The sequence below is a fragment of the Bos mutus genome, chromosome 17 (assembly GCF_027580195.1).
Source record: "Bos mutus isolate GX-2022 chromosome 17, NWIPB_WYAK_1.1, whole genome shotgun sequence".
In the NCBI taxonomy this organism is placed as follows: Eukaryota; Metazoa; Chordata; class Mammalia; order Artiodactyla; family Bovidae; genus Bos; species Bos mutus.
The window spans coordinates 1,061,761-1,076,610 of record NC_091633.1 but is presented as its reverse complement, the minus strand read 5'-3'; the positions used below and the strand labels follow the sequence as shown (position 1 = coordinate 1,076,610).

The 14,850-nt window shown below is 57.7% G+C and overlaps 1 protein-coding gene across 2 annotated transcripts; it reads left to right on the top strand.

Annotated features, from left to right (window-relative positions):
* The first annotated feature begins 1,236 nt into the window (after positions 1-1,236).
* YPEL1 (yippee like 1) lies at positions 1,237-14,779 on the top strand. 2 transcript variants are annotated; one of them, XM_070385733.1, is made up of 5 exons: positions 1,237-1,452; positions 11,202-11,479; positions 12,235-12,278; positions 12,558-12,666; positions 13,204-14,779. In XM_070385733.1, exons 2-5 carry the CDS (start codon positions 11,276-11,278, stop codon positions 13,291-13,293), a joined length of 447 nt encoding a protein of 148 aa, XP_070241834.1. In that variant the 5' UTR covers positions 1,237-1,452; positions 11,202-11,275; the 3' UTR covers positions 13,294-14,779. The 2 variants fall into 2 exon arrangements, with proteins under 2 accessions (XP_070241834.1, XP_070241835.1); XM_070385734.1 differs by lacking the exon at positions 1,237-1,452 and adding an exon at positions 1,742-1,958.
* Positions 14,780-14,850: the final 71 nt, after the last annotated feature.

The window sequence follows — 14,850 nt, the reverse complement described above, 5'->3', positions numbered from 1 at the left end:
ACTAGCATGTGAGATGAGTGCAATTGTGCGGTAGTTTGAGCATTCTTTGGCATTGCCTTTCTTTGGGATTGGAATGAAAACTGACCTTTTCCAGTCCTGTGGCTGCAGCTGAGTTTTCCAAGTTTGCTGGCATATTGAGTGCAGCACTTTCACAGCATCATCTTTTAGGATTTGAAATAGCTCAACTGGAATTCCATCATCTCCACTAGCTTTGTTCGTAGTGATGCTTTCTAAGGCCCAGTTGATTTCACAATACTTTGTCTAGAAAGGGATTCTATGCTGTGACCTCAACCACGCGGGTGGTGCTGATGGGATTTCAACACCAGTCTAGGAAGAAGGGCCCTGGGATCCCCACAGTGACCTATGGGCAAGCCTGTAGGACGCAGTGCGGCCGCGGGTCGGCGGCGGGCTGTGCGGGGCTCCCCGTCGGGTCATGTCTGCATCCGAGGCGCTCAGGTCAGCAGTTCCCAGGATGCCTGGAGTGGGGCAGGAAGGCGACGCTGAGGACCCACCAGGGGACGAGGTCTCCGAGGGGGGTCGGGCCAGGTCGCCCGGCTCGCGCCCTGTCCGCCGACCCCCGGCCCTGTGAGCCGACGTGCCCTGGGCCGACCTGCGCGTGCATCCCGAGGAGAAACGGAGGACGCAGTGCGCCCAGCGCCTGGCTCCGACCGCCGGAGACCCCTGCGAGCCCAGCGCCCAGTCCCGGAGAACCCGCGCCTGCGCGCCGCACACCTCCGGGAGCCGGCCCCGCCCCGCCCCCGCCCCCGCCCGCCCCGCCCCGCCCCCCGCCCGCCCCCCCCGCTCCCCCCCCGGCCCCCCCCGCCCCGCCCCTTGCCCCGCCCGCCCCGCCCCGCCCCGCCGGCCCCGGCCCCGCCCCCGCTCCTCGCCGTCCCCGCCCCCCGGCCCCTGCCCGCCCGCCGCGCCGGCCGCTCCTCGCCGCCGCCCCGCCCCGCCCCGCCGACCCCGCCCCGCCCCGCCGCCCCGCCCCCGCGCTCCTCGCCGGCCCCGCCCCGCCCCGGCGGCCCCGCCCCCGCGCTCCTCGGCCCTCACTGGCTGGCTCCGAGGCCCAGCTGGCAGGGCCGGCCAATGGGTGTGCGGCGCGCGCCGCGACACGTGCGCCCCGCCCTGCCCGACCGACGGGGAGCGGGCGGTGCTCTGGGCGGGGCGGGCGGGGCGCGCGGGGCGGGGCGCGGGGCGGGCCCTGGGCGGGGGCGCGCGCTGATTGGCGGGCGCCCAGCTCCGAGGCCGTTAACGGCGGCGCGGCGGGGCCTTGGCTCCAAAACAAAGGGCAGGCGGCCCGCGGGCGGCGGCGGGGATGCCTCGCGGGCGGCCGGGGCGCCAACGGCCGCAGCGCGTCCCGGGCCGCTCCGGGGCCGCCGGAGACCCGCGCCCGCGCTGAGCGAGGCCGGGCCGATGGGCGCTGCGGGCCGGGGCGCGGAGCGGTGGGCGGCCGTGAGTAGGGCGGGCCCCGGGGACCAGCGGCGTCGGCCGCGGGCGGGGGCCGCCGGGCTCGGCGCGGCCCGGGACTCGGGGCGGGCGCGCCGCCTCCGACCCCGCCCCGCCGCGGAGAAGGTGTGGGCGCAGCCGCCCGCCCGGGGGTAAACAGGCTTCTTCCCCGGAGGCAGGGTCGCGGCTGGGGCGGGGGGGCGGGGGGGACAAAAGAGGCCCCCGCGTTTGCACCGAAGGGCCCTTGTGCAGGGCGAGGCCGAAACGAATCGTGCCCGTCGGGCTTCGGGGCTCGCTGCCCGAGCCCCGAGCCCCGAGCCCCGGGCGGCGCCGAGTCCAGGTCTGGCCCGTTCTGGGTGGGACTGGGCCCGGTTCCGTGCTAGGTGGACCACGGCCCCACCCCCGGCCTTTTCTGAGCCGCTACGTGCCTTCTTTCTGTGGAAGCGTACACACACCTCAACCTGTTGTTCTGCGCCAAGAATGTTCTTTCCGCCTCCGGGGATGGCTCTCAGGTGCGGCCCTGAGCAGGCGGCCCCTCTGCTCCCCGGAGGTGGACACGCCGGCCGAGCCCCGCCCCGGGCAGCAGCTGGCCCGTTCCCGGTGTTGAGCTTTGCGACCCTGCTTCGGCCTCTGGTCTGACATAGGCCAGCTTGGGCCCCTCCCGCCGCCTCCCCCTTGTATCTTAGGGGCCAGGTGTCTTCTCCGTGGGGGGAGCCTTGGCCAGGCCCAGGGGCAGCCCCGTCTTAGCAGGGCTGTAACCACCTAGCACTGGGCACTGAGTGATCTTGATTACCTATCTGTTTGAGTCTTTTTGAGTTGAAATCAGCTTACTTTGGAACAACTTTTATGTTTACACAAGAGTTGCAAAGGTAGTCCAGCCCGTCCCAGCCTGCGCTCTACCCAGCGTGCCCACTGCCGCCCAGCGTGGGCCTGTGTGCTTGCCAAAATTAAAAACTGGTAAAAGTACATGCCTTTATAAAGCTCTTTATGTCGAGAGCCTTTGATCCCTCCCTGCCTTGTCAGGGCCCGCCAGGATCCTGGGGGGTGCAGGGGGCGAGGTGGATGCCCACGAGGACTTGCTGCGCGGGAGTGTCTCTTCCTCCCTGAAAAACTGATGAGGGAAGGTAGTTTCAAATATGAAGAAGCAGTGGAAGTTCTCCTCCTCATCTCTGACACTTTAGAGTCGTTTGGTTTTAACTTTTTAGAAAGGGGTTAGATTGGCTGATCAGCAAAACCTGCAGGAGTGGGGAGAGTGTGGAGAGGGGAGGACGGAGCAAGCGCTGGACGCCGGGTCCCTGGAGGCTGAGGCTCCAGGGAGGACAGTGGGGAGGGTTTGGTCCAGTTGGGCGCTGGGTGACACCCCTGCGGTGACTGCAACACTGGGCCTGTCGCTGGCCATGGAGTCAGGCCGTGTCCACACCCAGGCGGCCTCAGGACCAGGGATCCCTGTGGGCGCTGTTAGGCATGGACACAGCCCTTGGCCACCGCGCAGCCTACCTGACGCCCGGAGCTATTCTCGGGGCGCCTGGGCCCATTTTACAGGTCGGGTAGCAATTTGGCTTGAGGCCCCCCAGCTTCCCCTCATGTGGCTTTGTTCAGTCTTGGTCCGTCTGAGTTCCCCCACCCCCAACCCTCAGCTGCACAGCCTCTGCTGAGCACCAGCCCCGTTCTGGCTCCTCTCTGCGTCTCTGGTTTTCCCATCCCTTCCTCGACAAAAGGGGTGCTTGGTGTTTCAATGAGCACGAGGCTCCTAAAATGGCCAAGCGTCCCAGCGTCTTTCCTCCTCTTCCTCTTGGAGCTGAAGAGAGGCATCCCTGCCTGTGTCTTCCCTTCGGAGCAGCAAGTGGGCGACTTCTGCTAGGAGGCACCCGAGGACTCTTAGTTACTAGGGGGAGAAATTAAAACATTGTATCAGAGGCTCTTAGAAAAGAAAGGCTGGGTGCCAGCGCACTGCTCAGCAGGCAGGTGGGCAGGGCGGGGCCGGGAGGACTCACAAACCCACGTTGGGCCAGAGGGGCCGGAGCCCACACCCTCCCGGGAGTCAGCCGCTCGCTTGGGGTTCTGGTTCTCAGGTTTGTCTTCCGAATGGTGAAGCACCATATGGACATGGGCCTGATTCACGTTCTCAAAATAAATATCCATGCTTATTTTAGGAGGAAAACTTCTGGAATCCAGAATGTTATTTTTGCTCTAAAAACTTACCCCACACTAGCATCTTAGGAGGATGGTGGCTGCTCCCCAAACCCAGGGACACAGCAGCCACAGCAGTGAGGCCGGTGGTGTGTTTGCCCTTCAAGTGCTAAGATGGGTCCTGACCTGTCAGCAGGTCTCCTCGAAGAGCGCGCTGTACTGGTGGCTGGAGAAGTGGGCCTCGGGGACGCCCAGCCCAAAATCCCAGTTAAATCACAACACGCTTCTCTGTGACCAAGATCCAGGCTGGGCCCCTGCTCCGCTGGGCTCCCCAGGGGTCAGCGAGGAGGGAGGGCAGGACAGATGGCAGAACACGCGGGCTGGAGGCACGCCGGCCTTTGAAGGGTGACCGTGGGCACCGAGGATGGACGGGGCCTGCCGCTCCAGGGGAAGGGGCCTCCGGGGGGCTGGCAGTATGCGGGAGGCGATCTACACCCGGAGAAATTCAAAGAAACAGAAAAGCCTTGGCAAGCCATCACCCTGTCTGCTTGGCTGTACCAGGGGCAGGGTCTTCGTTACCCCGTCAGGGACTGAACCCTTGCCCCTGCAGTGGAGGCGCCGAGTCCTAACCCCTGGGACACCAGGGAAGTCCCCAAGATGCCACTTAAACAGCCCTGCCCTGTTAGAGGTCACTCGGAGTTAGAAATGAGGGCTGTCCCCATTCTAAGAGGGAAAAGCAAAAGTTGCTCAGTCGTGTCCGACTCTGTGCGACCCCGTGGACTGCAGCCGGCCAGGCACCTCTGTCCTTGGGATTCTCCAGGCAAGAAGACGGGTGGGCTGCCGTGCAGTCGCCTGTTTAAAGGCAGGGCTTGGTGAAGGCCGTCCGGTGGTCTCTGCCCAGGTCACTGGTGCTTCTGCCTCGAAAGGGGCCCAGGGCTCTGAAGTTGAGCCACCAGGGCTAAAAGAGAAGGTACCACATTTAAGGCTCCTTTAAATACAGAGAAGACTCAAGTGAAGACATGGAGATGGATTTGGGGCCTGCAGGCAGGGAACGCTTTCCTTCCTGGTTGAGGCTGGTATGCCCGCCCCCCCCCCCCGACCAGCCGGCCCCCCACCCCTAGGACACACCGCCCGGTGTAGCCCACAGCTTCCTGGGCACCGTGAGCTGGAGGAGTCTGAGAGACAGCAGGAGGCGCGGCGAGCCCGAGCAGGGGGGCCACTGGGGGTCCTCCTCCTGGACCACCCCAGCCCAAACCCTTCCCGCCCTGTTAGTTCTTCTCAAACCGACCGAGTCCTGGTCTGAAAGGTGTAAATGCTTCCCACTCCAGTTACTGCTTCCTTTTCAGACCCCACCAGGGACCCTGAGAGGGTCAAGGAAGCCTCCGTCCCCCGCAGACACTTCCGGACCCGATCTCTCTGTCCCGCCAGCTCCCTGGCTCATTTGCACTCGCAGGTGGACACACACACGTTTCCTATGCCGTGTGTACAGTGCTTCCTATGCTGTGACTTGAATTGTATTCAACAGTGACTTTGAGGAAGATTCATATTCACGGTATCTCCAGTCCTGGTCATGGTGTAGCTCCCCATGGATGTTCAGTTCAGGCGCTCAGTCGTGTCTGACTGCAACCCCATGGACTGCAGCACGCCAGGCCTCCCTGTCCATCACCAACTCCCGGAGTTCACTCAAACTCATGCCCATCAAGTCGGTGATGCCATCCAGCCATCTCATCCTCTGGCGTCCCCTTCTCCTCCCGCCTTCACTCAGCATCAGAGTCTTTTCAAATGAGTCAGCTGTTCGCATCAGGTGGCCGAAGTATTGCAGTTTCAGCTTCAGCATCAGTCCTTCCAATGAATATTCAGGACTTATCTCCTTCAGAATGGACTGGTTGGATCTCCTTGCAGTCCAAGGGACTCTCAAGAGTGTTCTCCAACACCACAGTTCAAAAGCATCAATTCTTTGGCGCTCAGCCTTCTTTATGGATGTAGGGCTGTGTTTTTACCCCTCAGAATTGTGTACAAGGTGTTTTGGGTCTTGAGTCTGCTCACAGATACTCTGTTGTTACACTGCTGTGTGCCAGCATGGTTTCACTTAGGAGGCTTTTCTCCTGGCCTTGTGGAGCTGGCTGGGGCTCCTGGGAGGCTGCATGAGGGTGCAGAGGCCTCCTGGTTTAGTCCGCGTCTCAAAGGACACTTTCCAACTTGTGACGTTGTGTATGATGTTTCGGTCCATGCCTCAAAACAGTTCTCTTCACAATCTTAGTTTGCATGGAATGTTTTTTAAATTGTGAATGGATGTTAAATTTTTCCAAACTTTTTTCCATCCATTCAGATAAATGGAACAACTGTGGTAAATGTTTCCAATGTTAAGTCGCCTTGCGTTCTTGTGATGAGACCCCCAGCTGTGCAGTCCCGTAATACAGTGCTGGGTCCCGTCCGGTCAGTATCGCATAGGATGTTTGCATCTTGGTTTCTTTGAAGAAGCTTAGTGGATTCCGTTCTTGTTTTTCTTTTCTGGCTCTGCCGCAGGACTTGCGAGGTCTGTTCCCCAACCACGGACGGAACCTGAGCCCCAGCAGTGAAAGTGCGGACCCCCAGACAGGGGTTTGAGGTCAGGTAGCCACGTGAAATGGTGGGAAGGTGCTTCCTCTTTCTCTTCCCGGGAAGCGTTCTCAGCAGGTTGGAACGAGCCCTCTCTGGAGGTGCAGTCGACTTCTCCAGGGACGTTCTTTGCTACCAGGGTGTGTATTGGAGGAGGAGAATTTTTACCAGTGACTTGATTTGTGTTGACAGGATTATTCAGCTTTTCTAGTTCTTCTGGAGTCATATTTTTAAGCTTTTTTCCAGGAATCATCGTGTGGTTCAGGCCTTCACCTCTGTTGACTTGAGCTGACCGCAGCACCTGTGCCGAGTCTCACGCTTGTTTGCGTCTCCGGGGGCTGGCTGAGCCGACAGGCGCGCCTCTGCCTCGTGGATCCTCTCCAGGGGGTCCAGCTTCCCTTTTCTCTTTCCTTAATTTTTTTTCCCTATTTGTTTACTTTCTTATATTTTCTTGGGGTTGCCTTCCTGTGACTTCTGGACGTTTTTAAAGATGGGTGTTTAGCTCAGTAATCCCACCTGTCTTCTAATATCCATCCTGTAAGAACCTACATTCCCCTTAAGTTCTGGTAATTATTTTATGGTTTGGAAGTCGCTTAGTCCTGCCTGACTCTTTGTGACCTCTTGGACTGCACAGTCCATGGACTTCTCCAGGCCAGAATACTGGAGTAGCCTTTCCCTTCTCCAGGGGATCTTCCCCACCCAGGGATCAAATCCAGGTCTCTCGCATTGCAGGTGGATTCTTTACCAGCTGAGCCATCAGGGATGCCCGTTTTATTGTTCAAAATATGTTCTGATTTCCATTATTCTTAGTCACATGGGTATATAGAAGCATATTTCCTAAGTTACAAGCATATGAGAAGTCTTCTAGTTACACACTGACTTGTGGTTTGTGCCGAGGTCTGAGGGCACGCCGTGAGTCCCACCCTGAGTGCTGAGGCGCGCTGTGTGCTCGGTAGATGTGCACGTGAAGTAATGAGCTGGAGTCTCTGGTTCTCAGACGGTTTTCTACATGTGTTTCAGCTCCAGTTGCTTCATCAAAATGTGTGTCTGCCTGCATTTGTGTTTGCTCCGTCAGCTGGTGAAGAGTGCAGTGGAGTACACCGTATGCTTATGTGGTTATATGCAGCATGCCAAAGATTATATACAACCATGGTCCTATTTTGATTATAAATTTATCTCAAAGTTGTTCCAACTTTTGACTTAGGTATTTTGAGACTGTTAGGAAGTAACAAGACTTATACTTGCTACTTATCTCCCTGCTGTTTTATCTAATGGAAGTTTTTCCATTCAGATCAGTTCAGTTCAGTCGCTCAGTCGTGTCCGACTCTTTGTGACCCCATGAATCGCAGCACGCCAGGCCTCCCTGTCCATCACCAACTCCCGGAGTTCACCCAGACTCACGTCCATCAAGTCAGTTATGCCATCCAGCTATCTCATCCTCTGGCGTCCCCTTCTCCTCCTGCCCCCAATCCCTCCCAGCATCAGGGTCTTTTCCAATGAGTCAACTCTTCTCATGAGGTGGCCAAAGTACTGGAGTTTCAGCTTTAGCATCATTCCTTCCAAAGAAATCCCAGGGCTGATCTCCTTCAGAATGGACTGGTTGGACCTCCTTGCAGTCCAAGGGACTCTCAAGAGTCTTCAACAACACCACAGTTCAAAACCATCAATTCTTGGCGCTCAGCCTTCTTCACAGTCCAACTCTCACATCCATACATGACCACAGGAAAAACCATAGCCTTGACTAGATGAATCTTTGTTGGCAATGTCTCTGCTTTTGAATATGCTATCTAGGTTGGTCATAACTTTCCTTCCAAGGAGTAAGCATCTTTTAATTTCATGGCTGCAGTCACCATCTGCAGTGATTTTGGAGCCCAGAAAAATAAAGTCAGCCACTGTTTGCACTGTTTCCCCATCTATTTGCCATGAAGTGATGGGACCGGATGCCATGATCTTCGTTTTCTGAATGTTGAGCTTTAAGCCAACTTCTTCACTCTCCACTTTCACTTTCATCAAGAGGCTTTTGAGTTCCTCTTCACTTTCTGCCATAAGGGTGGTGTCATCTGCATATCTGAGGTTATTGATATTTCTCCCGGCAATCTTGATTCCAGCTTGTGTTTCTTCCAGTCCAGCGTTTCTCATGATGTACTCTGCATAAAAGTTAAATAAGCAGGGTGACAATATACAGCCTTGACGAACTCCTTTTCCTATTTGGAACCAGTCTGTTGTTCCATGTCCAGTTCTAACAGTTGCTTCCTGACCTGCATACAAATTTCTCAAGAGGCAGATCAGGTGGTCTGGTATTCCCATCTCTTTCAGAATTTTCCACAGTTGATTGTGATCCACACAGTCAAAGGCTTTGGCATAGTCAATAAAGCAGAAATAGATGTTTTTCTGGAACTCTCTTGCTTTTTCCATGATCCAGCGGATGTTGGCAATTTGATCTCTGGTTCCTCTGCCTTTTCTAAAACCAGCTTGAACATCAAGTTTTTCCATTAAATGTTATTATTTAAGGGAAATACAAACATATGTAATAGTTTTCATTATTTTAGTACTTTTTCTATCCATTTGCTGCTTTAACTTTTTCGTTCATCTTCCTTGCGATGTGGTTGGTGTCTGTCCGGTGCGTGTCTGTCCGGCGCGCAGCAGCGATGCAGTGTGCATTCACTCCTGCAGACTCTCCCGTATGGGTTGTCACAGAGCATTTGGCGGACCTCCCTGCACCGCACAGCAGACGTCCATGTTGACCGCTTCACATATAGCAGTGTGTGTGTGTTAAGCCCAAACTCCTAGCTTTTCCCTCCTCTGCCTGCCTCTCCCCTTTGGGAACCATGAGTCTGTTTCCTGAGTTGGTTTCTGTTTCGTGAATCAGTTGACTTGTGTCAGTTTTTGGATCCCATGTGTAAGTGGCACCTTATGATATCTGTCTAACTTCGCTTAATGTGATGATCTCTAGGTCAGTCCACGCTGCTGCCAATGGCATTATTACGAAACGTGTGCGTATGTGTGTGTGTGTACACAAACACCCCCACGGTGCCTTCATCCACTCCTGTCAGTGGACACTCAGCTGGTTCCATTCTTGGCTGTTTTGAGCGGTGCTGATATGAACGCTGGGCTGCGTGTACCCTCTTGAATGTTTCCTCCAGATAAGTGGGCTTGCTAGGTTGGTTGTATGGTAACTGAAACCCCCACGCTGCTCTCCCCGGTGGCTGCACCAGTGCGCACTCCCAGCAGCAGTGCCAGGAGCCCCTCTTGTGCATACCCTCTGCAGCCTTTGCTATCTGTGGTCTTTTGGATGGCCCTTCTGACGGGTGTGAGGAGCCACCACTGCGGCTCCGACTTGCTTTTCTCTGTTGTACCGTCTTTGTGGGAACCGCGTGCGTCAGCGAGTAATCACGGCCACAGGTCTTGCTGCTGCTCCCCAGCCTCTTGCTTCTCCTTTCGTCCTCTCTGAGCCTTAATTTAAGGTGTGTGTCTTAGAAGCAGCATCGAGATAAAGTGTGTTTTCTGTCTAGTCTGAAACCTTCAACTCTAACGTGAGTCCACTTACGTTTCACCTACGCACTGAAATGCCTGGGTTTCAATCTTCCTTCGTTAGGCTTCTTGCTCTTCCCCTGGCCCGCTCCCTCCCTTCGTCACCTCCCTTTACACGTTTGGAAGCGACACACCTGCTCTTTTTGTTGGGACAGATGTTTAAGGCACATTTACCCTTCATTTAGCAGAGCGTCCCTTTAGTCCACACGCGAAGCTGCTTTTGGGATGCTGCTCCGCCCGCGCCTCCGCCTTGCTCTCTTGCTCACCCATCCTGAGCACGGCGCAGCGCTCCGGAGGTGGGCTGCCCTGCCCGCCTGCGCACTCAGCCTCTTCTTTACTCAGCATCCTGCCTCCTTGAGGTCTCAAGTCGAGACCCGAGTGGGCTTTGTTTCGTTCTCTCATTTCTGTCTGAAGCACATCCCTGAATCTCCTCCAGTGATGCTTTCCGGAAGTCAAGCTGCTCGTCTGCAGATGACACGTCCCGCGGTCCGTGGCGACATTCCCGCTGCAGAGTCCCGGGAGAACGGGGTTCCCCTTCAGGGCCTTGGGGTGCCTCCCCACTGCCTCTGCCTTCTGCTGACTGACTGGGGAAGTTGCTCTGGTGAAAGGTGGCCTTCCCTTCCCTTCGGGAGGCTTCTCAGACATCCCTGCTTTTCTTCAGTGCTCTGCAGCCTCCGTACTGAGTGATGCGGCATGGCTTCCTTCTCCTTCACCCTCCTCGGGTCTGCTGGTGATCAGTCTGCACTGTCCTCGAGTCCTGGCAACTCTGCATCTCCTCTCGCGTCTCCTTCCGGGGTCCTCAGACACATGTGTGCTCCTGGTGTCAGATCCAGTGAGTCGCCGCTAGGTCCGGCGTCGTGCAGCATTCACTGCGCTTTCTCCTAAGAGGCGCCAGCTGCAGTCTGCGCTCAGGCCTGGCCCGAGTGCGCCACTGTGCGCGGCATCATTCCTGTCACAGGCCTGTCTCGTTTTCCCGGCACATTCGTTGGAAGGGCTCTGCCCTTTCCACGCGGAATGGTCTTGGCACCCTTGTTGAAAACCATGGGACTGTGCATGAGGGTGTATTTCTGGATTGATAGGTAATTTCCTAGAGACCAGTACGGGACCCACCACACATGCACAGACGTCATGGTGCTTGGAGCCACTGACGAGTTCCGTTACTCGGGGCAGGACGGGCCCAGTGCTCCTGGCGTCTCTCCGATGGGAAGTTTGTTGGCTGCTATCTCTTCCACGTGCCCTAAAGCCAGAGGACAAAAGACGTATTTGAGCTACTGTTTTCTCAAATTATTTATGTGTGAAAGTGGTTCACCAACCACTCCCAACTAAATGGAGAGTTAGGGTCCACGGTTGGGTATTAACCTTCTTGTTATGTACAATTTCTCGTAAAGAATTAGATCTGTGACGTCTAGGCCTGCGCTTTCCCTCGTCTTTGCAACAGGCGTCCTAAGCCAGGCACGTCCTCTCTCTCTCCGTGACCCTCTGCCGTGTGTTGACAGGTTGTGGCGTTTCTCTCACCCAGTCTGTGTGGACGGAGCCACACGCCCTCTGAACAACAACGGCTCTGGCGTGCATGTTCCAGTGTTTCTTCTGTTGGAGAGCCCAGCAGAGCTGCAGCTCCTCCCGCGCCAGCCCTGAGCTGAGCCAGGAGTGCCCCGCGATGGTGAAGATGACCAAGTCTAAAACTTTCCAAGCGTATCTGCCCAACTGCCACCGAACCTACAGCTGTGTCCACTGCAGGGCCCACCTGGCCAATCACGACGAGCTGATCTCCAAGGCAAGTGTCTGCTCACGAAATCAGGGGCCTATGAGGAGAGGAATATGGACTCTCCCAGGTGTGCTGACCTTGAATGTCTGCAGCCTCGTGGGCGGCACTGTGGGAAGTCGTGTGTGAGTGTGTGCGGCTGCGTTGTGGTCTTGGCTGTGGCACTGCCCAGTGGCGGGTCCGGGGGGCTGGTGGCTGGGTTTGCACACACACCGTCCACCTGTGCAAACCGAGGCCTGGGCTGCGGGCCGCTTGGCTTCCAGGGCCAGGAGCTTGTTCCTGGGTGATAGGCAAGAACCAAAAGAAGGTTCTGATCCGTTTCGTTTCTGGTTACTTTTGAGGCCTGTCGTCCCACTTGGTCCCTTGAGCCTGGCAACTGGGGTGACAAGTCCCCGTCCAGTGCCCCCTCCAGGTCCTGTGGCCATGCAGTTGGGATTGGCTGGAGGTTGGAGACACACAGATGCCCTCTTCTGCCTCCTTGGCCGTCCTGGAATGAGTGAGCGTGCTACGAGCTTTCGTCCCAGAAAGGGGCCGCCTGGGGCCATGGTTTTCTCACAGTTCCCGTGGAAAGGCACAGCAACCACCCCGTGCCCCCATCTGCTGGAGGCTGGCACACACTGTCCCGGGCACAGGCTCATGGGCGCTCTGCCCGGCGGCCCCTCCGCGCCTGTCCGGGTCTTCGGGGGTGCCTCCACTCTCCCAGGGCAGGGCTCCCGTCACTCAGCCCTGACCGCGCTGGCCCTCTGACACCTCTTCCTTCTCTGCAGTCCTTCCAGGGAAGTCAGGGGCGAGCCTACCTCTTCAACTCAGTGTGAGTACCAGGGCCAGGGCCGCGCCGGCTATTCTGAGAGGCCAGGGGGTGGGGTGCCCCCAGCTGGGGTCCATCTTGGTTTCCATGGAAACAGCGAACTCTGGGTGCCTCCTCGCAGCGTCCTGGGTTCTCGGGGGGGAAGCCAGAAATTGTGCCTTCTCTTCTGAGGGGCAAGGGACAGCTGGGGAGTCAGGGAGGACACCCCTGGGTCCCCGGGGCAGCTGGCGGGTGGAAAAGCGGGCTTGGCCCTGCGAGGGTGCCAGTGCCTCCTCCCCGCAGGGTGAATGTGGGCTGCGGCCCTGCGGAGGAGCGAGTCCTGCTCACCGGCCTGCACGCCGTGGCCGACATCTACTGCGAGAACTGCAAGACCACGCTCGGGTGGAAATATGTGAGTCCCCGGGGTCCGCGTGACCGTGGAGATAGCGGGCCGGAAACAGGATGGGTGCCGACCATCAAGGCGGGGCCACAGGCCAGGGGGGCGGGGAGGCTGCGCCTGCCTCGCAGGTGATCATTGGCTGGGCACGGGCAGAGGCCTGTGGACGTGACCCTGCGGTCATGCTCACAGCCGTTTCATCTGGGTGCTCAGCCCCCACCCCAGGACCCTCCTGGGCCCATCGTGGGAGGGCGGGGAAGTGCCCCGCCCCACCCCCCGCTCCTTTCCACCACTTGTGACCCCGAGCCCCAGGAAGGAGGCTCCTGCTCACCATCCCTTCTGAACTGCCCTGCTGAGCCCATGCTCAGCCGCACAGCTGACACTGTAGCTCCCGCCAACGCCTGACCCCTGGCACAGCGGCCCCTCCTCGGCCCCGGGCTGCACGGCGTGGGCCATGTCTGGGAGACGTGACCCTGTCTTTCCTTTCTTCGCTGCATGTAGAAGTTGAAAAATGAAACGGATTCTATTCTGAAACCTCTCTCTCTCTTCAAGGAGCACGCCTTTGAAAGCAGTCAGAAGTATAAAGAAGGAAAATTTATCATCGAGCTCGCTCACATGATCAAAGACAATGGCTGGGAGTAAAGTGGACTTCCTGTTCCCCCTTGAACGTGACTGAGACGGTCAACGTCAAGGAGCTGGGGCGTGTCCGAGGGCAGGCGACCCCCCTGGCCGCCCCCTGGGTGAGGCAGCCCCCCAAGCTGTGTCCTCTTCACGCACATGGTTGTTTCTGAAATGTTTCAATGAGCTGTTTCTAACTTCTCAAGATCCAGAGAAAGACTTGAGTGATGACTTGTCCATCTAGTCCGTACCTTTTGTAAGCAATGCTTTTAAGGTAGAATTTGGCTGTGTTCTGTCGTTTTGATGGAAAACCAAACAGTGCCATGGATCCCAGGGCGGCCTTTGGAGGGCCCGCCCTGCTTGTGTCTGGAGTGAAAGGAGGGGGTCACCTCCCCCTGCCTCTTGGGCCCACACTGGCGGTTCCGTGCGCAGACCGCCAAGGCCAGTCCTCTTCCCGGAATCTCCCTGAAGGCTGTGCGTCTCTGCACCCAGCGTGCTCTCTAGCCTGTTCAAGAGCAGAAGGCGCCACGGGTAACACTTTAATGAGCTAGAAAGAGAAACGTGTCTAATGGAACACCCTGTTCACTGAAGCCAGCAGCTTGTTTATCTAGAAGGCAGGTGAGCAAGTGGTCCACAGACACGGCCCGGGCCTGTGCACAGGCCCTGAGCGGCTGGCCGCAGAGTTTGAGCTGATCACACTGGACCGAGGGAAAGCGGACTTCTTTTTCTACTCTGATGTACTTGAAGAAAAAGAATTATTTTTCCTATATTTGAAAGACGCCAAAACAGGATAAACTTCCAAATTAAGATCTGCCACTGTTTTCACGTTTTCCACAGAAGGTTCCAGCTGCAAGACAGGTGTAAACTCCGGTTGTTCGGGGGCCCCAGCCTGCCCTGCTTCTGCTCGAGTTCCCATGCACTGGGCCTTTGCAGGGCTGGGCTGCATGTGGCTTCTGGCCAGTCTGCGGAGAGTGGAGGCCAAAAGGCCCTCTGGCCGGTGAGCCCGGCCTGCCCCTCGACGCGTCCGGAGGCCTTCAGCATGCTCGCTGGGCCCTGAGACACCCAGGACCCTGGCTCCACAATCCCACGGCCACAAACTGGAGACGGGGGGCTCTCCCCTGAGCCAGAGCCCCGGCTGGTGCTCCAGGATCAGGTGAGCTTCCGATGGGCACCCTCTGACCCCCAGCCTGGACCACCCCCGGGTACTGGGTCATCCACGAGGGTGCCCAGCAGGCCGCCTCCCAGCACGGGCGCCTGCCCTGAGGGCTGAGTCCAAACCCCTGAGAGCCAGCCTGAGCCGGGGCCCCTCCCCAAGCCTCAGCCGGCGGCCAGACGCTTCTCCAGCAGATGCTTCTGGACGCTGAGGAGCCTCCTGCGGCTCCCGTGTCCACTGCACTCACACGTGGCCCGTGTGTTCTGGGCCATCTCTGGGGGCGCGGCAGCCTTCTTCCCCGTGGTGCGGGACGGCTTTGAAGCTGACACCAACCAAGGCTCTCAGCCGCTTTCCTTGTGGGTCTTCTGCAAAACCCGAGCTCCTTTCGAAACCAAACAAACTGACCGTGAGTGGCTTCAAGGACAAAT